The sequence below is a fragment of the Schistocerca serialis genome, chromosome 3 (assembly GCF_023864345.2).
Source record: "Schistocerca serialis cubense isolate TAMUIC-IGC-003099 chromosome 3, iqSchSeri2.2, whole genome shotgun sequence".
Classification (NCBI taxonomy): domain Eukaryota; kingdom Metazoa; phylum Arthropoda; class Insecta; order Orthoptera; family Acrididae; genus Schistocerca; species Schistocerca serialis.
Window position 1 is genome coordinate 409775693 of NC_064640.1, and position 23307 is coordinate 409798999.

Sequence of the window (23307 nt, forward strand, 5' to 3'; positions counted from 1 at the left end):
ACGTCTAGGGGACAGATGACTTCAGATGTTAAGTCCCATAGCGCTTAGAGCCATTTGAACCATTTAAGGCGTTCAGCCTGACCGGGTTGGCTCCAGGCACGTCTCCAACGATTGTCTGGTTGAAGGCATATGCGACACTCATCGGTGAAGAGAACGTGATGCCAATCCTGAGAGGTCCATTCGGCATGTTGTACCCATCTGCGCTGCGCTGGTTGGCTCTGAGCACTATGGGACTTAACATCTATGGTCATCAGTCCCCTAGAACTTAGAACTACTTAAACCTAACTAACCTAAGGACATCACACACATCCATGCCCGAGGCAGGACTCGAACCTGCTACCGTAGCGGTCGCGCAGTTCCAGACTGTAGCGCCTAGAGCCGCTCGGCCACCCCGACCGGCTGCGCTGCATGGTGTCGTGGTTGCAAAGGTGGACCTCGCTATGGAGGTCGGGTGTGAAGTTGCACATCATGCAGCCTATTGCGCACAGTTTGAGTCGTAACACGACGACGTGTGGCTGTACGAACAGCATTATTCAACATGGTGGCGTTGCTGTCAGGGTTCCTCCGAGCCATAATTCCTAGGTAGTGGTCATCCACTGAAGTAGTAGCCCTTGGGCGGCCTGAGCGAGGCATGTCATCGACAGTTCCTGTCTCTCTGTAACTCCTCCATGTCCGAACAACATCGTTTTGGTTCACTCCGAGACGCCTGAACAATTCCCTTAACGCGATCGAACCGTGGTATTGACTGTCTAGGCATGGTTGAACTACAAACAACACAAGCCTTGTGCCTCCTTCCTGGTGGTATGACTGGAACTGATCGGCTGTCGGACCCCCTCCGCCTAATAGGGGCTGCTCATGCATGGTTGTTTACATTTTTGGGCAGGTTTAGTGACATCTCTGAACAGTCAGAGGGACTGTGTCTATGATACAATATCCACAGTCAAAGTATATCTTCAGTTCTGGGAACCAGGGTGATGCAAAACTTTTTTTGATGTGTGTATATAACGTACTCTAAACATATAATATGCCGACACTTCTGCTCACGTGGTTATGATATCACTTCTCACCCTGTGTTCTAGATTTCCTTGTAAATGGAGTATAACTGTAAACACCTAGCGCAATTGCGCTACTTTTCTGTATGTGTGTGTATCGATTTCTCAAGCCCCCACACCCCCACCCGACACTACCACGGACCTAACGCTGGTGAATCGTCCTTCAGACACCACCCCTTGTTCCAGAAAGAAATGGGAGTACTCTTCTTTCCCTGCAGACATACTGCTGCTTGCGTTATATGTGGACCTACCCTTTCCTTGTGTGCTGTGTGCTACAGACCTTTTTTAGCTACAATGAGAGCAGTTTTGACGAAAGCAACGGTGTTGTACGAAGTACTATCACTTTATAATACATTTTTATACATTGTTAATATATATTTTGAAGAAAACAGCATTACCAGTAAAATGCATTCATTTCTTGATTTTTCCTATTTCAGTCACTCTTAGGTCTGCTCTTAATATGACAACTATGATTACACTGAGATATTAACGCCTCCGGACCTGCGTTAGCCGGCCGAAGTGGCCGTGCGGTTAAAGGCGCTGCAGTCTGGAACCGCAAGACCGCTACGGTCGCAGGTTCGAATCCTGCCTCGGGCATGGATGTTTGTGATGTCCTTAGGTTAGTTAGGTTTAACTAGTTCTAAGTTCTAGGGGACTAATGACCTCAGCAGTTGAGTCCCATAGTGCTCAGAGCCATTTGAACCATTTTGAACCTGCGTTGAAGAATTGTGATTTTTTTAGAGTTGAAACATAGAACTGACAGAGAATACCACAAATCCGTCAACGTATGCAGTCTTCCATGGAGTTAAAGAGCACCATTTAGTCCTCCAAAAGAGTGCTTTTGTTAGATCTGTGCTAAAGAGTTCCTTCAGTTTCTTCCATATGGTCCGCTAACATGAGCTTTGCTACATGTACACCCCACAAAGCTAGTAGCGACTACATTCTGTACTGAGGTGTACTGCAGGGAGAAAAAATAAAATATGTGTGCTGCCTACTGCCATATGTCTTATTACTTTAGTAAAAAGAATTATACAGCAGATGTAATCGGAATTGGCGGTAGAAGGTGCTTGGTTTCATAATGTACGCACTATATGTTGGACGGAAGGATGATGTAATGTATCATTACTGTAACAGGGGGAATTCTATGCACTCTAGAGACAGTGCACCAGCAGAGACAGTCAGAAGCAGGAGGTATATTAAGAGAAATTTGTGTGCATACTGCAGGAATGTAATAAATACATCTAGAGCAGAACTGGTTGACGTTGAAATGGACCATCGGCCTGTACTATTGTAATGACATCCAATACTTGACGACCAGTTTATGGATTCGGATAAAATGCGAAGTTTTTTCTATCTGGCAGAAACGTTTACATCTTCCTCCAGTAAAATTAAACTGGTTTTTAAGTTCTGATTTATAACTAGGGAAATTGAGTGTTTGAGTTCGAACCTGTCTAAATGCTAACAATACCGAACTACATTTCAGAAATCAGTATGGGATGTATATGGTGCGGAAGACTGTAGTTTTAATGGGACATTTCTTAATTATGGCAGGAAGTACCTTACACAGAACCACTGTACATAAATAGCCCTGACCGACTTTCAGAAATTATTTTACAGTCATCTGATTCCATTGCTCCACTGGAAGAATGAATATTGTGTACATGAACAAATTATATTTCGAAATCAGGAGGGAGAACAAGACTGTGGGAGAGAGTGGATAACTGACTATTCCATAATTAGCAGCCGGCCAGGGTGGCCGAGCGGTTTTAGGCGCTACAGTCTGGAACCGCGCGACCGCTACGGTCGCAGGTTCGAATCCTGCCTCGGGCATGGATGTGTGTGATGTCCTCAGGTTAGTTAGGTTTAAGTAGTTCTAAGTTTTAGGGGACTGATGACCTTAGAAGTTAAGTCCCATAGTGCTCAGAGCCATTTGAACCATTTGAACCATAATTAGCAAATAAAATTTCAGAAATCAGTATGGGGTGTATATTACGCATGAACATGGTGTAGAAGACTGTAATTTTAATGGAATATTGGTTAATGGTGAGAGGTAGTACCAAACTCACTCTCTCTCTCTCTCTCTCTCTCTCTCTCTCTCTCTCTCTCTCTCACGCATCTCGTGGTTGTGCGGTAGCGTTCTCGCTTCCCACGCCCGGGTTCCCGGGTTCGATTCCCGGCGGGGTCAGGGATTTTCTCTGCCTCGTGATGGCTGGGTGTTGTGTGCTGTCCTTAGGTTAGTTAGGTTTAAGTAGTTCTAAGTTCTAGGGGACTTATGACCTCAGCAGTTGAGCCCCATAGTGCTCAGAGCCATTCTTCATTCTCTCTCTCTCTCTCTCTCTCTCTCTCTCTCACACACACACACACACACACACACACACAGACACCATCACAGGTCTACTCTTGCTCCACTGCAGCACAAACCGCTTCCTGTAAACCACGTATATTCACGATACTTTGATGCGTTTGAAATACGCTCTATGATGACTCTCGAGCTGTTAATTTTAAAGACTCACCACCAAACACAACGAGCATTGATGCACTAAGACCGCCATTGATGAAGACAGGAATGCCCAGACAGAATGTGGCGTACTTAGCCATCAACTACCCCTCGAAATATGTCAATTTGCCATACAGCTTCTCCCACCATATTTGAACGACTCCCACCTTTGTACCTCACCATACATTCTCAGTTTCCACTATAACTTTGAGAGCAATGTCAGCTGCTATCTTGGCATTAGCACACATAAACCTGTTTGTGTTCAAATGATACGTACTGGTGAAAGTAACATTGTTTTGACAGCTTACTACTACATAGTCACTGTCTATCAACCATGTGAGACCACATCTGTTTGTGTAACGTAGCTGATCTGCAAATCAAAAGCATCAAGTGAATGTTCCTAGGATCGTATGTGTTGGCACAGTCCATCTGAATATGTTACGAAAAACAAAAGTCTGGGAAAGATGTCGTATTTTTGCCAGAAATCTAAGTGTGGATTAGGTTATGTACGGAGGTATATAGACCTTTTTTTTTTTTTTTTTTTTTTTTTGGCCGGCCGGAGTGACCGTGCGGTTCTGGGCGCTACAGTCTGGAACCATGCGACCGCTACGGTCGCAGGTTCGAATCCTGCCTCGGGCATGGATGTGTGTGACGTCCTTAGGTTAGTTAGGTTTAATTAGTTCTAAGTTCTAGGCGACTGATGACCTCAGAAGTTAAGTCGCATAGTGCTCAGAGCCTTTTGAACCATTTGAACCATTATTTTTTACTCTATCAGTGCGTGAGATTGGGATGGAAGGTTTACCGTTAATACTGGTGTGAGATGTACCCTCCACCATGCACTGTGTGTGTATTGAACCGAGGAGCTACAAACGATGGAGTGCCTTCACCCCGCCGTAGCCCTCAGTGGTTCACAGCCCCACAACAGGCCACAGCAGTCCGCCCACCCCGCCGCCGCCTCACACCGACCCCAGGGCTATTGCGCGGTTGGGCTCCCTGTGGACCCCAGACGAGTGGTTTGCGTGGTAGAGTAATGATGGTGTACGAGTACGTGGAGACAATGTTTGTGCAGTAATCGTCCACATAGCGCAACTGAGGCGGAATAAAGGTAACCAGTCCGCATTCACCGAGGCAGATGGAAAACCGCCTTAGAAACCATCCACAGGCTGGCCGGCACACTAGACCTCGACATTAATCCGCGGGGTGGATTCATGCCAGAGACCGTCACGCCTTCCCGCTCGGGAAGCAGCGCGTTAGACCGCGGGCATCATGCACTGTACAGCGGTTTGCGGCATGTTTGTTTTAGATGTAGGGTGTTCACAGTTGATGGATTTGTCTACGAGGAGACGAGATGACCTGTGATGAGGCTTGTAGTTGACCTGAACGCAACTAAATCTGTTGCAAATTAAAAGGACTAGAAATCCCGTACAGTGTCATCGGAAGCATTAACTGCAGTAAGGAAGACGATCCAGAATCAGAATTTACAGCAGCTTTTGTTGACTTGAGATCCAAATAAAGCAGCAGAGATAGATAGTATTCCATCTGATTTGCTAATATCATTAGGGGGAAATCGACTATTCAAGTTGGTGTGTAGACGCTATGAGTCTGGCTGTGTATCATTAGACTTTCATAAAAGTATCATCCAGACAATTCCAAAGACAACAAGGGGAGAAAGGTGCGAAAACTATTGCACAATCAGGTTAACATCTCATGCATCCCAATTGCTGAAAAGATTAACATACAGAAGAATGAAAAATAAAATTGAGGATATGTGATGACATGTTTTCGAAAATATGGGACAAATTTCGTTTACACATAAGCAGTTGTCGGGAACGTGACACAATTACGCAAATAATATTCTAACAGTGATTGGAAAATTCCATTTCATTGAAGATCAGTGATGATCCATTAAAAACTGCAGCTTCCGAGATGTACGTTTCAAAATCAGAATGATGTATATCGGGAGTGTATATGCTCTAATCCATATTAATATCCAGTAACAGACGTTCGGGTATATTTGATAGGATAGAGCATGCATCGATGTCGTCGGCGTATTGGAGTTCCATGTACTGAGAAGCTGCTAAATCCATTCACAAGTATGACCCGAAGCTCGAATCTTTTTATTCGCTGAAACGGATCGGTACAACCAAGTAAATCGTTTGCTGAACGGTGTGCAGTCCTATGAGGGGAAAGATTATCATCTTTGGAACTCTCTCATCCATTTCCCGAAAAATTATTCACCCTTCCCTGAAAAGATTTTAGATGTCATCCGTCAATCCTATCTTGTAATGATTCTGTTCAACGGAGAAATAATCAAGAGAAGGGGTGAACAAGACTGGTATTGGCGGTCATTTTTGTATGGGCTTCCTGTCTCTTCCAAGTGTTGTTGGAATAAAACAGTATTCGCTATGCCCTTACACTTGTTGTAATTACGTTATTTTGTCTCATTTTCTGTGTATTTAGAAGACGAAACACCTTAAGCAGTGTCAAAATGTTGCTGTTGATTTACAGATGCTATTACGCTACAATATCTCGGAAAAAACAAGCACTTACAGCGTACCGGAAATCAATCTTTTTTAGTCCTCTCTTATTACACACATGAGTGTTGTTGGACCGTTCAGCTACGCAACAGAAGCTATAAGGATGTCGCCACGGCAGTATCCTTTCTGTGCGCGTGGGAAACGCTACACTGTGTGGTGTTTGATTAAACATAGACAGTAATTATTCGCGTACCATTCCAGTACGGTTTTTTTTCATCACAATACAAACGACTAGGAGGGATGAAAATTCGGGTATGTGGTGTGCTCCAGTACATAACGCTACAACCGTTACTCGTTTTTCTTTAATCGAGATTATGATTGTACGGTTGTCGCTTATAGAGGCTGGTTGCAGCGCAGGACGGGCGCGCTACATTGTCCCCTTCGCTTATCTCCCCCTGGGCGCTGAGCTGGTGAGTGGGATGGGGGAGGGGTACGTTTAAAGAATTGTAGCTATGTATTTGCAATCGTACTGTTAATACACTTATTCTTCTGGTTAAAAGTTTTCACAACAGTCTAATATTGATAAACTTTTATTTTTCAGTCAGCATGCATCGCATCCATCTAATTCATGTGTCACAGCCAACAGTGTATCGTAATGTAGTACAAGATAGAATTGAATATCTTCCTTTTGTGAATTCAGTATTTGACTTCATTAACAATAAGTTCTCTGAAGAAATATCTCTGAAACTAAATGATACATTAGATGTTGAAGATGCTAATATCTTTGTGGAGGCATGTATTTATAGAGCCACAGCAATTGAAAGCAGGAATGACAAAGGTTATTCTACAAGCGAGTATGAACTATCATCACCAGACAGAGCTAAACGAAACGAGCTGACCGAAACCATTATAGAGAAGTGTAATAAAATGTATACATACACAGAAAAGTTAAAAAAGGGTGTAATAGAAAATATGTATAACCAATGCAAAGAAGTTTAATTGTACAACAAATGCGGTTAACCGTAGCAATGCCAACGCATTACGTACTACCAGGCCGGCCGAAGTGGCCGTGCGGTTAAAGGCGCTGCAGTCTGGAACCGCAAGACCGCTACGGTCGCAGGTTCGAATCCTGCCTCGGGCATGGATGTTTGTGATGTCCTTAGGTTAGTTAGGTTTAACTAGTTCTAAGTTCTAGGGGACTAATGACCTCAGCAGTTGAGTCCCATAGTGCTCAGAGCCATTTTCGTACTACCAGGAAAGGGGGAGGGGAGGGTACTTCAAACTCACCACAAAAAAATAAAAAAATTCGTTAGTTGGTTTTAACTTTTATTAACAACATACTTTTTAAATATGTGGCGATGTATAAGTTATGTCCAGGGCCCGACAATATTCTTTAACACACACTTAGCAACACCAACGTGTTTTCCGTAATGCGTACACCATACTTTATGACCACAAAAAATTTAAAGAATACAAATGTTGTTAACTCTCGTTGGCTTTGATTCACAACACACTTTTAAAGGTGTATAGATGTGTAAGAAGGATCCAAAACCTTAAGATATGAATATTACATTTGCTGCGAAAAGTCACATTTCACTACTAAGACTTAAGTTTTTGTGTTATGTTTTCCGGAAAAATTTAAAACAATTAGGGAATCTTGTATAAGAACTCATTAAAAGCAATCAACATATTTTTCAAAATTTTAAAATATAAAGCTCATTGCCTGATTACAGTATTTTCAAAAGGTAGGCATAAAGTACACACCCCCTAGGTATTATTAGGCTTATGAAAGCGATAAGATTTAACGAAAGCCCTCCAAACTCATATCAGTGTTCTTTAGTAAAAAACGAGATCTCTGAAAACTTTAAAGAATACATTGATCGGGGCCTGGCTTGATTGACCATGATTACAACTAACGAAACTGGGCTATTATTTCCACCAAGAAACACAATTGTAAATGCACTGCTTCGAATACTTTTGTAGACAGATTTAAAAGAGAAAACCACATTCCTTCCCGAAAAATAACAAGTTATGTTTCCACGAAAGAAATGAAGGACGAAAAAGACGTAACGGAGTCTGCTGGAGCATTTGTACGTGAGGTTAATGCCTTAATCGCATGCGAAGCCTATAGTGGAAACAGCATTTTCAATACAGAGCAGTGACTATTTGCATTTGAAACGGCAAATGAACAAAACTCATCGAATATTGGAGGAAAACACATCTTTGCTGTGGTGAAATCTATTTCATGCGTAGCAGATTCTTATACTCTCCAACTTTATATGCCATCTGCTGGATTCCTTGGTAGAAAGGTGTACTTTTTTTTTAAGAACAAAATGCACCATTTGGTCAAGGCTGAGACAGCTAATAACACAAGAAACTCCTTTTAACAAAGTTGTAAACTAACACAGACCCATGTTATCAGTTCGATGGAATATTTTTCTCTCCAACACCTTACTGTTGTTTGACTCTTGGACTGGGTAAAGCGATGGAGCTATATTTTAAGAACCTGAAATTCAGAAATCCTTAAATGAAAAAAGTATTCGAATCCTTAAATGAAAAAGGTATTCGCACAGAAATAATCCCCCCCACGAACCACTAAATACATCCAGCCGTTAAACGTCTACTTTTTCAGGCAATGTAAACTTGCCCGCAAGCTCGAAGGGTGTATTATAAATAAATTTATTTTGGAGGCATCGCAAGTTATACTACATGACCGAGTATTAATAATGAAACTTCATTCAGTTATTTACCACCAGATGTCTTCGCCAGTTTTCAAGGACATGATCATTCATACCTGGCAGTGCACAGGAAAGTGCAACGTATTCAAGTAGCATACTAAAATCAATATCACTAGTAGAAAACATTGACTGAAGTCCTGCCTCTGCCTGGAACACCTTATAATAACATCTCATTATCACATATGAGCACTATCGTATGCAGCAAAATACACCAGCAAAAAAATGACATTTTACAATAAACAAACAAAAGTTCGTATTTGTAAAAACATTCCATCTTATTCCGATTGTGAATGAAAATAACTTTTGTAGGTATAATTATGTATGCATTTATGTACATATTAATGTATGTATGTATGTATGTATGATTGCATGCATGCATGCATGTTATAGGGTGAAAATAAATGTGTACGTTAATGCTCAAACAGTCTTTTCCGTTACATACCAGTAGTGTACAGTATATTGCGGAGTTTATTTTTCTTAGGAAATAACACTGCTGTTTGCCTGCAAAATGAACATATTGCTCAGGAATGCATGATCTAATTGCCCGAAAACTAGGAGTTTCGTTGACAGGGTACCTTCACCACTACGTCTACGTTCACTGACTCGCAATGTGCCTAAGACGAGTTTTACCCAAATACGATTCGTACAGTTACACCAATTTGTTAGTATTTGACGCCATATCTCCTGAACTATGAGTCGTACAGTGATATATTTTTGTAGGTACGTCCAGTGACATATTTGGATACTGTTTGCAAATGTGTCTTGAATAGAGTTATTAAAAAAGAAGTAATAATTTAAAACTTCATTCAAGGTGCACCAAATTTTCACTCATGTCTATATTCGACATAATATATCCTGAATTATGTGCCGTAGGCCTACAATGATAAATTTTTGGAGGAACATTCAGTGGCATATGTGGATACTGCCTGCGACATGCGTTGAGAGTAGAGTAAGTAGCAAAGAAATAATAAATTTTAACGTCATGCATGAAATGGCAGTTTTTCACACATCTCAGTGATTACGACATCACATCTCCTGAACTATGAGGCATACAATGATATAATTTTGCTAGTACATACACTGGTACATGTGAATACTGTCTGCAACATGCGTCGAGAATACAGTTAGTAGTGAAGATGTAATAAATTTAAACGTCACCCTTTATGCGGCAGTTTCACTACATGAATAGCGATAATGTAGTAAGCAATGAAATATCGACCTTTTGCGCGGGTTGCCAGCGAGAAAAAGTTTCGTAAAAGTTAGAAATTAAGTGTGAAGTTTGTTGTAAGTCAGTAAGTGCTCTCATTCTCAAATACTGGATGACTAAAGTAAAGGGTATTAAAATTCTTCTGGATGTTGTACCGCGTCATTATACAACATACTTTAATTATAAACTTAAAACCAACGTTTCGACCGTACTACATCGGGCTTCATCAGGGGACGATTGGTTTTGGTGAAGGAAAGGTGGCTCTATTTATTGAACGGGAATTATCAGTGTATTTCTTCGCACATCAGAAGAAGACGTGCCCACCGGAAGCCACGCGCTGATTTGCAAGCCGTAGTCAATCACTGGCAAGCCGGCTAGCCCACGAATAGCTTCTTTCCTGCACTCTACCTTCCGTCATGTCTAGCCTTTATATTCTAGGGCCACTTAAGCTTCAAAAAATATGACGTATTGAGACCGATCGTCTGCAGTAAATAGAGCCACATTTCCTCTTCCAAACCAGTCCTGTACTGAGGAAGGAAGCTGTAATACGGTCGGAACATGGGTTGTAAGTTTATAATTAAAGTATTTTATATAATGACGCAGTACAACACCCAGAAGAATTTTAATCGTCATAACACTGGCCGCAGGAGCCTACGTAGTTTTTAAGTAATAGTATTCACGCGTCAAGTACTACGCTGTTTTTTTACACTCACCCCTACCCCTTTGATAGGTATGTTTCTTACCTCCTTGCCGAATCTTCCCAGAGAGTAAGTGATACGTGTATCAAATCTGGTTGACATCGTTCCAGTGGTTTAGGAGGAAGTATGGAACATACATACATACATATAGACGTACATCCATTTTTATAATACGTATGGATCTGAAACATTACGGCGTCTCCAGGTTTCTTCCACGTATACAACCTTCCCTTATGACCCTTAAACCAAGTGTTAGAGATGATTAAGTTATGATCTGAGCAAAATTCTACCAGGTGGCTTCCTCTTTCATTCCTTTTCCCCAGTCGATATTCAACCACTATTTTTCCTTCTCTTCCTCTTCCTACTACTGACTTCCGTCACTTCCCTATCCCTTAACAATTTGAATTATTTCTTTTATCTCATTATACACTCCTGGAAATTGAAATAAGAACACCGTGAATTCATTGTCCCAGGAAGGGGAAACTTTATTGACACATTCCTGGGGTCAGATACATCACATGATCACACTGACAGAACCACAGGCACATAGACACAGGCAACAGAGCATGCACAATGTCGGCACTAGTACAGTGTATATCCACCTTTCGCAGCAATGCAGGCTGCTATTCTCCCATGGAGACGATCGTAGAGATGCTGGATGTAGTCCTGTGGAACGGCTTGCCATGCCATTTCCACCTGGCGCCTCAGTTGGACCAGCGTTCGTGCTGGACGTGCAGACCGCGTGAGACGACGCTTCATCCAGTCCCAAACATGCTCAATGGGGGACAGATCCGGAGATCTTGCTGGCCAGGGTAGTTGACTTACACCTTCTAGAGCACGTTGGGTGGCACGGGATACATGCGGACGTGCATTGTCCTGTTGGAACAGCAAGTTCCCTTGCCGGTCTAGGAATGGTAGAACGATGGATTCGATGACGGTTTGGATGTACCGTGCACTATTCAGTGTCCCCTCGACGATCACCAGTGGTGTACGGCCAGTGTAGGAGATCGCTCCCCACACCATGATGCCGGGTGTTGGCCCTGTGTGCCTCGGTCATATGCAGTCCTGATTGTGGCGCTCACCTGCACGGCGCCAAACACGCATACGACCATCATTGCCACCAAGGCAGAAGCGACTCTCATCGCTGAAGACGACACGTCTCCATTCGTCCCTCCATTCACGCCTGTCGTGACACCACTGGAGGTGGGCTGCACGATGTTGGGGCGTGAGCGGAAGACGGCCTAACGGTGTGCGGGACCGTAGCCCAGCTTCATGGAGACGGTTGCGAATGGTCCTCGCCGATACCCCAGGAGCAACAGTGTCCCTAATTTGCTGGGAAGTGGCGGTGCGGTCCCCTACGGCACTGCGTAGGATCCTACGGTCTTGGCGTGCATCCGTGCGTCGCTGCGGTCCGGTCCCAGGTCGACGGGCACGTGCACCTTCCGCCGACCACTGGCGACAACATCGATGTACTGTGGAGACCTCACGCCCCACGTGTTGAGTAATTCGGCGGTACGTCCACCCGGCCTCCCGCATGCCCACTATACGCCCTCGCTCAAAGTCTGTCAACTGCACATACGGTTCACGTCCACGCTGTCGCGGCATGCTACCAGTATTAAAAACTGCGATGGAGCTCCGTATGCCACGGCAAACTGGCTGACACTGACGGCGGCGGTGCACAAATGCTGCGCAGCTAGCGCCATTCGACGGCCAACACCGCGGTTCCTGGTGTGTCCGCTGTGCCGTGCGTGTGATCATTGCTTGTACAGCCCTCTCGCAGTGTCCGGAGCAAGTATGGTGGGTCTGACACACCGGTGTCAATGTGTTCTATTTTCCATTTCCAGGAGTGTATATGCTTTCAATATTTTCATCATCTGCATAGATATACAGGATGAAAAGTATTTAAACCGACAAACTCTGGGAGGTTGTAAGGGACATCACAACAAATATTTTTCCCTAACGTCATTTTTTCCTATGAGGATTATTTAAACTGGTGGTGGCCGTATGCTCCTCAGTTGTTAGAGGCCGTATTACGATCTTCAGTTGTTAGAGGGCGTATTACGCTCTTCAGGTGTTGGCAACTGCTATCCACCAGTGTAGTAGTGCATTGTCCCTGTCTACTAATGGGGCGATACACCTGGAGTTAATACACTGATATGGTTGGTGCGTACTACGTAGCGCACGACAACGGACGAGCTGCACAGCGGGTTTGTTAACAACAATATCCTAATCGCCGTATCCCGCTTCATACGACCTTTGCTGCTTTGTATCAATGTCTGCGTGAGGCCGGATCATTTAGCAGATTACCTGGACAGGGACGCCGTCACACGGTAAGAACGCTGCAATTTGAGGAAGCTGTCTTGCAGCGTGTGGAGCGGGATCCATCAATCAGCACTCGTGCAATTGCACGCAACATGGGGACGAATCAGACGAATGTAAGAACAGTCCTTCGAGAGCAATTGTTACGTCCATTTCACTTACAGCGTGTCCACAACCTGGAACCAGTTGATTATCCACCCAGATCACAGTTTTCGCAGTGGTACCTGGAACAGTGTGAAATGTATCCTACATTTCCATCCTCTGTATTGTTTGCCGATGAAGCAACGTTCGGGCGTGATGGAGTCTTCAACATGCACAATTCGCATGTTTGGAGTGAGGATAACCCACATGCCACAGTTACTAGCGCTCATCAAGTGCGGTTCTTCGTTAATGTGTGGGTCGGCGTTGTTGGGAACTGTTTAATTGGGCCGTATCTGCTACCTAGGCCATTAAATGGCAGGCACAATTATAGTTTTCTCGCCAGAGCATTGCCAAAATTGCTGGAAGACGTCCCGCTCCCTACAAGACGACGCATGTGGTTCCAACATGACGGGGCGCCGGCACATTTCAGTCGTCGTGTGCGTCGATTCCTGGACAAACGGTTCCCAGAAATGTGGATTGGCAGAGGTGGTCCTGTACCATGGCCTGCTCGATCCTCAGATATGTCCCCTCTGGACATTTTTGTGTGTGGAGAGATGCGCAACCTTGTTTACGCAACTCCTGTTGCATCAGAAGAGGATCTGGTTCCCCGGATAGTAGCAGCAGCAGGAACAATTCAGGTTCTCCTGGGGTTTTTACCCGTGTCAGACAGAACATGATCCGACGGTGTAACTTTTGTTTACGTGTCAATGGAGGCATTTTTGGAAATCTACTGTAATTGAAATTGGGTTGTGTTGATGTGTTGTCTCTTGGTCATAAAAAATGGAAAAGTGTTTGTTGGTTTAATTAATTTGCCGCCAGAGAAATCTTCATTTACTGGTTTAAATAATCCTCATAGGAAAAAATGACATTAGGGAAAAATATTTGTTTTGATGTCCCCTACAACCTCCCAGAGTTTGTCGGTTTAAATACTTTTCACCCTGTACACTTGTACTACTGTGTAGGGCATTGACACTGTGTCTATCTCGGCTCGATAATGCGTTCACTCTGCTAATTTTAGTAGTTTACGCCTATTCCTGTTCTCTTTCCTTATTCACTATTAGACCCACTCCTGCATTACCTCTACTTGATTTTGCGCTTATAACCCAGTCCTCATTTCTCCAGATGTCTATTCATCCTGCCACCGAACTTCACTAATCCTTACTGCCTATAGCTTCAACCTATCCATTTTTGTCTTTAAATTTTCTAACCTATACACCCGATTAAGGGGTCTAACACTAAACTCTCTGATATATAGAATGCCAGTTTTGCAGTTTTGTTTTTCCTGATGACGACAGTCCCTGAGTAGCCACTGCCCGGAGATCCAAATGGAATCCGGAATATTTTACCCAACAGGACGCTATCATTATCTAACTATGCAGTCCTTCGGAGAAGTTCCGGCTGTAGTTTCCTCTTGCTTTCATCCGTTTACATTACCAACTCACAAAGGCCATGCTAACTGATATTACTAGGCCATATCAGTCAATCATCCAGACTGTTACTCCTGCAACAGACTGAAAAGACTGATGTCCTTCCGGAACTACATGTTTGTCTGCCCTTTCCACAGAACCCCCTCCCCCCCCCTCTTTAGTTTGGGTACCGGTATCACTGAGGCATGCAAGCCACCACACCTCGGCAAGATGCGTGGTTGATGGCCTTGCGTAATGTCCTGTGATCACAGAATCAATGACTCGCAACTTTAATCAGTAGACTGATACAAAACTTGTATCTAAAAACTTTTGGGCATACACGTAAGCTCAGTCGTAGCAGACATAGTATCATTGGTATGATGCTGGAAAAATACATTCACTCTACAAACAAACATCCTTGAATAGTAGTACTGTTTGACAAGAGACACACATTTCTCAAGAAGGACAGCATGGATCTACATCTACATCTACATGGATACTCTAAGAATCACACTTAAGTGCCTGGCAGAGGGTTCATCGAACCACCTTCACAATTCTCTATTATTCCAATCTCGTGTAGAGCGCGGAAAGAATGAGCTCTGATTTCCCTTATTTTATCGTGGTGATCGTTCCGCCCTATGTAGGTCGGTGTCAACAAAATATTTTCGCATTCGGAGGAGAAAGTTGGTGATTGGAATTTCGTGAGAAGATTCCGTCGCAACGAAAAACGCCTTTCTTTTAATGTTTCCAGCACAAATCCCGTATTATTTCTGTGACACTCTCTCCCATATTTCGCGATAATACAAAACTTGCTGCCATTCTTTGAACATTTTCGATGTACTCCGTCAGTCCTACCTGGTAAGGATCCCACACCGCGCAGCAGTATTCTAAAAGAGGACGGACAAGCGTAGTGTAGGCAGTCTCCTTAGTACGTCTGTTACATTTTCTAAGTGTTCTGCCAATAAAACGCAGCCTTTGGTTAGCCTTCCCCACAACATTTTCTATGTGTTCTTTCCAATTTAAGTGGTTCGTAATTGTAATACCTAGGTATTTAGTTGAATTTAGTGATTTTAGGTTAGACTGATTTATCATGTAATCGAAGTTTAACGAGTTCCTTTTAGTACTCATGTGGATGACCTCACACTTTTCGTTATTTAGGGTCAACTGCCACTTTTCGCATCATTCAGTTATTTTTTTCTAAATCGTTTTGCAGTTTGTTTTTATCTTCTGATGACTTTATTAGCCGATAAACGACAGCGTCACCTGCAAACAACCGAAGACGGCTGCTCAGATTGTCTCCCAAATCGTTTATATAGATAAGGGACAGCAAAGGGCCTATAACAGTACCTTTGGGAACGCCTGAAATCACTTTGTTTTACTCGATGACTTTCCGTCGGTTACTACGAACTGTGACCTCTCTGACAGGAAATCAAAAATCCAGCCACATAACTGTGACGATATTCCATAAGCATGCAATTTTACTACGAGCCGCTTGTGTGGTACAGTGTCAAAAGCCTTCTGGAAAGCCAGGAATACGGAATCTATCTGAAATCCCTTGTCAGTAGCACTCAGCACTTCATGTGAATAAAGAACTAGTTGTGTTTCACAGGAACGATGTTTTCTAAACCCATGTTGACTGTGTGCCAATAGACCGTTTCCTTCGAGGTAATTCATAATGTTCGAACACAATATATGTTCTAAAATCCTGCTCCATATCGACGTTAACAATATGGGCCTGTAATTTTGTGGATTACTCCTACTACCTTTCTTGAATATTGGTGTGACCTGTGCAACTTTCCAGTCTTTGGGTACGGATCTTTCGTCGAGCGAACGGTTGCATATGATTGTTAAGTATGGAGCTAATGCATCAGCATACTCCGAAAGGAACCCAATTGGTGTACAGTCTGGACCAAAAGACTTGTTTTTATTAAGTGATTTGAGTTGCTTCACTACTCCGAGGATATTTACTTCTACGTTACTCATGTCGGCAGCTGTTCTCGATTCGAATTCTGGAATATTTACTTCGTCTTCTTTTGTGAACGCATTTCGGAAGGCTGTGTTTAGTAAATCTGCTTTGGCAGCACTGTCTTCAACTTCAACCAATGGATGGTTACAACTTTGTCTGACGGGTGAGAGTGCGTCTTGGAAATACTGAAGAACATGAACAGTTGACGACAGGCACCAACTACCGTGCAAAAGGGTACTTACAAAGTTTCGAGAGTCGGTATTAAGAGAGGAACCCAGGAATATACTACAGGAACCCAGTTATCGCTTCTATAGGCACCGTGAAGACAAGCTGAGACACATTACAGAAATACCTCATATCAACATGGACGACGCAAGTAATAATTCCAATTCTCAAACGTGGTAAAGATCCAAACGTCGGTACTAATTATAGACCTGTTGCCTTGTCGTCGTGCGTTGCAAAAACACTGGAACGAATGGTAAAAAGGAGACTAGAATGGTGGCTTGAAAAAAGTAATTTGTTGCCTCGGAGTCAATACGGCTTCAGAAAAGGCAAAGGGACCATGGATAACCTGTTTTTGCTTAATATGAATATCACGTCAGCCTTTCAAACGAAAGAGACAGTAGTGGCAGCTTTTCTTGACGTTAAGGGTGCATATGATCACGTACAAATACCGATACTCTTGGACAAGCTGGCAGGATTCGGAATTCCTTCACGGATGATCTACGGTATCAGTACCCTGATTACTCAAAGAACGATCTACGTCCGTTTCAGAGGTACCATGATCGGACCTTTTTATGTCTCCCAGGGCTTGCCGCAAGGTGCAATTTTAAGTCCTCTCCTGTATACTCTATATACGCACGACCTAGAACGCATACTTACTCCCCCCACAAAAATCCTACAGTATGCTGATGATATATGTGTTTATTCTACTGCTGCTTCATATCTTCAGCCCAAAACGGCATTAACCACAACCATCGCACACATCGATGAGTGGCTCTCTATCAATGGGCTGGAGATCTCGGCTGAGAAATCAGCAGTCGTTCCCTTCTCCAAGTCGACGACAGCTCGCACTGAAGATCACATTACCTGTGGCAAGTACACCTTCCAAATAAAATCTCACGTTCGATTTCTGGGGATGATTTTTGACTCTCGGTTAAGCTGGGCGCCCCACATCCGATCCACCGTTACCAAGTGTGAAGAAGGTTTAAATGTAATCAGATCACTCACTCGTGTCTGGTGGGGAGCGCACCAGAGTGTTTTACTCACCATGTACCGAGGGATAATTCGATCTCGATTAGACTATGGCTGTCAATTCTACCACACTGCATCAAAGATTCATCTCTCCAAATTAGATACTCTTCAATATAGAGCCATTCGTACCTGTCTTGGAGCCATGCGATCGACGCCCACCAACGCCCTTTTAATAGAAGCAGGGGAGATGCCCTTGAGCATTAGGCGCGAAATGTTATCGGACAAATTCTACATTCAAGGCATGGCCATTATGGACAGTTCCGTCTATCAAAGTAGAGACTGCATTTATCGACTGTGTATTGCATCCCACAGAAGGAATAAAGTGCTAGCCGTTTGTGCCAGCTTTGACATTTGGTCACCTGTCGTACATTCTATACGGCGTGCCCGCATCTCGTGGTCGTGCGGTAGCGTTCTCGCTTCCCACGCCCGGGTTCCCGGGTTCGATTCCCGGCGGGGTCAGGGATTTTCTCTGCCTCGTGATGGCTGGGTGATGTGTGCTGTCCTTAGGTTAGTTAGGTTTAATTAGTTCTAAGTTCTAGGCGACTGATGACCTCAGCAGTTGAGTCGCATAGTGCTCAGAGCCATTTGAACCATTTACATTCTATACGGCGTTCAGCGCATCTACCTGTTTTTGAATATGATCTTCAAACGCTCTGCTCTCAGATCCCAGTCCATTATTTAAGTACGACCTGGCTGGACAGTACTAATGTCAACGTTGGCTTCAATTGTCTCGTTCAAGCACAATGGCCGGGTTTTCTCTGTGTATATACTGATGGCTCCAAAATTCGGCAAGAAGAGTGTACAGGATGCGCTTTTTTCTGCCCTCAGATCCAGATCCGCAAAACCTTCAAACTGCCTACGAGCACTTCTATTATTACGGCGGAGACAGTGGCAGTTTTGGAAGCACTTAAGTTTGTCTCTAGCACTTCCTTCCCCAAGATATTGATAGTATCTGACTCGCAAAGCGTTCTTAAAAACATTCAGTACAGTCGATGGAACAAAACGACCAACAGTTATACACTCCTGGAAATGGAAAAAAGAACACATTGACACCGGTGTGTCAGACCCACCATACTTGCTCCGGACACTGCGAGAGGGCTGTACAAGCAATGATCACACGCACCACACAGCGGACACACCAGGAACCGCGGTGTTGGCCGTCGAATGGCGCTAGCTGCGCAGCATTTGTGCACCGCCGCCGTCAGTGTCAGCCAGTTTGCCGTGGCATACGGAGCTCCATCGCAGTCTTTAACACTGGTAGCATGCCGCGAAAGCGTGGACGTGAACCGTATGTGCAGTTGACGGACTTTGAGCGAGGGCGTATAGTGGGCATGCGGGAGGCCGGGTGGACGTACCGCCGAATTGCTCAACACGTGGGGCGTGAGGTCTCCACAGTACATCGATGTTGTCGCCAGTGGTCGGCGGAAGGTGCACGTGCCCGTCGACCTGGGACCGGACCGCAGCGACGCACGGATGCACGCCAAGACCGTAGGAACCTACGCAGTGCCGTAGGGGACCGCACTGCCACTTCCCAGCAAATTAGTGACACTGTTGCTCCTGGGGTATCGGCGAGGACCATTCGCAACCGTCTCCATGAAGCTGGGCTACGGTCCCGCACACCGTTAGGCCGTCTTCCGCTCACGCCCCAACATCGTGCAGCCCGCCTCCAGTGGTGTCACGACAGGCGTGAATGGAGGGACGAATGGAGACGTGTCGTCTTCAGCGATGAGAGTCGCTTCTGCCTTGGTGCCAATGATGGTCATATGCGTGTTTGGCGCCGTGCAGGTGAGCGCCACAATCAGGACTGCATACGACCGAGGCACACAGGGCCAACACCCGGCATCATGGTGTGGGGAGCGATCTCCTACACTGGCCGTACACCACTGGTGATCGTCGAGGGGACACTGAATAGTGCACGGTACATCCAAACCGTCATCGAACCCATCGTTCTACCATTCCTAGACCGGCAAGGGAACTTGCTGTTCCAACAGGACAATGCACGTCCGCATGTATCCCGTGCCACCCAACGTGCTCTAGAAGGTGTAAGTCAACTACCCTGGCCAGCAAGATCTCCGGATCTGTCCCCCATTGAGCATGTTTGGGACTGGATGAAGCGTCGTCTCACGCGGTCTGCACGTCCAGCACGAACGCTGGTCCAACTGAGGCGCCAGGTGGAAATGGCATGGCAAGCCGTTCCACAGGACTACATCCAGCATCTCTACGATCGTCTCCATGGGAGAATAGCAGCCTGCATTGCTGCGAAAGGTGGATATACACTGTACTAGTGCCGACATTGTGCATGCTCTGTTGCCTGTGTCTATGTGCCTGTGGTTCTGTCAGTGTGATCATGTGATGTATCTGACCCCAGGAATGTGTCAATAAAGTTTCCCCTTCCTGGGACAATGAATTCACGGTGTTCTTATTTCAATTTCCAGGAGTGTATCTTGGATGTGATATCTGAATATTTTCGCAGCACACGCACGGGCCGGACGATCCATTTGTTGTGGGTACCTTCCCACTCTGGTATCGTCTATAATGATGAAGTCGATGCATTAGCCAAACAAGCGGCAACGTCAGGCACCGTCCTGGATCTGCAGCTTCCTTATACAGACTACTTACGTGCAGTCAAGGATCACGCAAGACAACAATGGCAGGAAATGTGGAACGTTTCTCAACAGACAAAAGGCGGTTATTACGCAGTGCTACAACCTCGGATTCCTTCACAGCCGTGGTTCATGAGGACACATCTGGGCCGATCCACGATTTCTACCATCATAAGACTCCGCTTCAATCATGCCTCTTTCCCACAGCATCTACATCGGATCAACGTTTACAGTTCACCTGCATGTGAGTGTGATCCTGAGTCGGAAGCTGATGTCAACCACATCTTATTTATGTGCCCCAAATTTGACCGTGAACGGTTGGTCTTTTTGAAGATATTGCTGAGTATGGGCTACCATCTTCCTCAATCAGCTTCTTCTCTTTTGTGTACTAAGGACGTTCGTCTATATAAAGTGATCGTTAACTTCATCAAGAGTACTGGTCACAATCCGTAGGTTTCAATGGTGTACGTCAATTATAAATATGTCTTGCTGATGAAGATATTTCAGAATTGGTGTGAATTGTAAGCCAAGACACTTTTAATTATTTTTCAATTCCGTTCAATTTTTAAAACATTAAGTATAAAACTGTAACAGTTAAGCTTTTTATTCTTGTAAATATGCATTTCTGTATTTGTTTATTCAATTATGTGTACATTGTCACTGTGTTGCCGATGGCTAAACTGAGTACACACTCAAAGGCCAAATAAAAAAAAAAAAAAAAAAAGCACAAACGGATTTAAGCTGACATTCATCCTTCACTCCATACATTGGCGGAATGGGAAGAAACACTAATATCCAATACAGTGGTAGTACTTTCTATTATATGATTCACTTTGGTTTGTAGAGTGTGAACGGAGATATTGAGTCTTTTAGTGAAAGCTAACAAAAAATTTGTCCCTTGTTTTCACAGGAATTGGGTTCACCAGATGAATCGTCAGCTCTCAAGGAAGACGATTTTCAGGTTGGTGATATGCTAAGTCTTAATATGCAACAGAAGCAATAATTAGTGATATGATATGTCACAGTAAGTAACAGCTTGTTGCTCACAAAGGCCTCATACCAGTTAAATCTATAACTGAATGTATATGGCTACAAACAAAGAGCAGTTGGCTCATTTCTACTATACCCTGGCACAATTCGGAATATTGAAAGGTGTGTGTGTGTGTGTGTGTGTGTGTGTATGTGTGTGTGTGTGTGTGTGCGTGTGTGTGTGAGTGTGTGCGTGTGTGTGTGTGTATGTGTTTGTGTTAGTGTAAAAAAGAACTATGCTTTTGGACAGTGATAAATATGGGCTGATATTTTAGTGACATGCAGAATGAAATATGCGACGCACAAAAGAATAAATTTCTAACATTATCTGACTCGAAATCATCTATTAAGTAATGACACAGGTCACCGTTTCATAAATCCCTCGCAACAGAAGGAGAAATAGGGGCCTACATGTCATAAAACAGGACATAATACAAGAATAAACAGTTCTATGTAACAACGGGTTGGATGAGCATGTATCAGCATTCCACTTGTAGATTCCAGCAGTGCACTACGGTACTTCCATTTCCTGTCTAAATACACTCCTGGAAATTGAAATAAGAACACCGTGAATTCATTGTCCCAGGAAGGGGAAACTTTATTGACACATTCCTGGGGTCAGATACATCACATGATCACACTGACAGAACCACAGGCACATAGACACAGGCAACAGAGCATGCACAATGTCGGCACTAGTACAGTGTATATCCACCTTTCGCAGCAATGCAGGCTGCTATTCTCCCATGGAGACGATCGTAGAGATGCTGGATGTAGTCCTGTGGAACGGCTTGCCATGCCATTTCCACCTGGCGCCTCAGTTGGACCAGCGTTCGTGCTGGACGTGCAGACCGCGTGAGACGACGCTTCATCCAGTCCCAAACATGCTCAATGGGGGACAGATCCGGAGATCTTGCTGGCCAGGGTAGTTGACTTACACCTTCTAGAGCACGTTGGGTGGCACGGGATACATGCGGACGTGCATTGTCCTGTTGGAACAGCAAGTTCCCTTGCCGGTCTAGGAATGGTAGAACGATGGGTTCGATGACGGTTTGGATGTACCGTGCACTATTCAGTGTCCCCTCGACGATCACCAGTGGTGTACGGCCAGTGTAGGAGATCGCTCCCCACACCATGATGCCGGGTGTTGGCCCTGTGTGCCTCGGTCGTATGCAGTCCTGATTGTGGCGCTCACCTGCACGGCGCCAAACACGCATATGACCATCATTGGCACCAAGGCAGAAGCGACTCTCATCGCTGAAGACGACACGTCTCCATTCGTCCCTCCATTCACGCCTGTCGCGACACCACTGGAGGTGGGCTGCACGATGTTGGGGCGTGAGCGGAAGACGGCCTAACGGTGTGCGGGACCGTAGCCCAGCTTCATGGAGACGGTTGCGAATGGTCCTCGCCGATACCGCAGGAGCAACAGTGTCCCTAATTTGCTGGGAAGTGGCGGTGCGGTCCCCTATGGCACTGCGTAGGATCCTACGGTCTTGGCGTGCATCCGTGCGTCGCTGCGGTCCGGTCCCAGGTCGACGGGCACGTGCACCTTCCGCCGACCACTGGCGACAACATCGATGTACTGTGGAGACCTCACGCCCCACGTGTTGAGCAATTCGGCGGTACGTCCACCCGGCCTCCCGCATGCCCACTATACGCCCTCGCTCAAAGTCCGTCAACTGCACATACGGTTCACGTCCACGCTTTCGCGGCATGCTACCAGTGTTAAAGACTGCGATGGAGCTCCGTATGCCACGGCAAACTGGCTGACACTGACGGCGGCGGTGCACAAATGCTGCGCAGGTAGCGCCATTCGACGGCCAACACCGCGGTTCCTGGTGTGTCCGCTGTGCCATGCGTGTGATCATTGCTTGTACAGCCCTCTCGCAGTGTCCGGAGCAAGTATGGTGGGTCTGA

General features: G+C 44.9%; 1 protein-coding gene across 6 annotated transcripts in view; it reads left to right on the forward strand.

Moving 5' to 3' along the window:
* The window catches only part of LOC126471625 (uncharacterized), a 142062-nt gene that overhangs the window by 71296 nt on the left and 47459 nt on the right, over positions 1-23307 (forward strand). For 2 of the 6 annotated variants that reach the window (XR_007586356.1, XR_007586357.1), the window contains exon 4: positions 21269-21319. The exons of 2 other annotated variants lie outside the window; for them this stretch is intronic. Coding sequence is in view for 2 of the 4 variants with exons in the window: in XM_050099859.1 (XP_049955816.1) it covers positions 21329-21330 (2 nt within the window). In the remaining 2 variants the exon portion in view is untranslated. Of the gene's footprint in view, positions 1-21268; positions 21331-23307 lie in introns of all 6 variants that reach the window. 2 more of the 6 variants (XM_050099859.1, XM_050099860.1) reach the window with 1 other exon arrangement.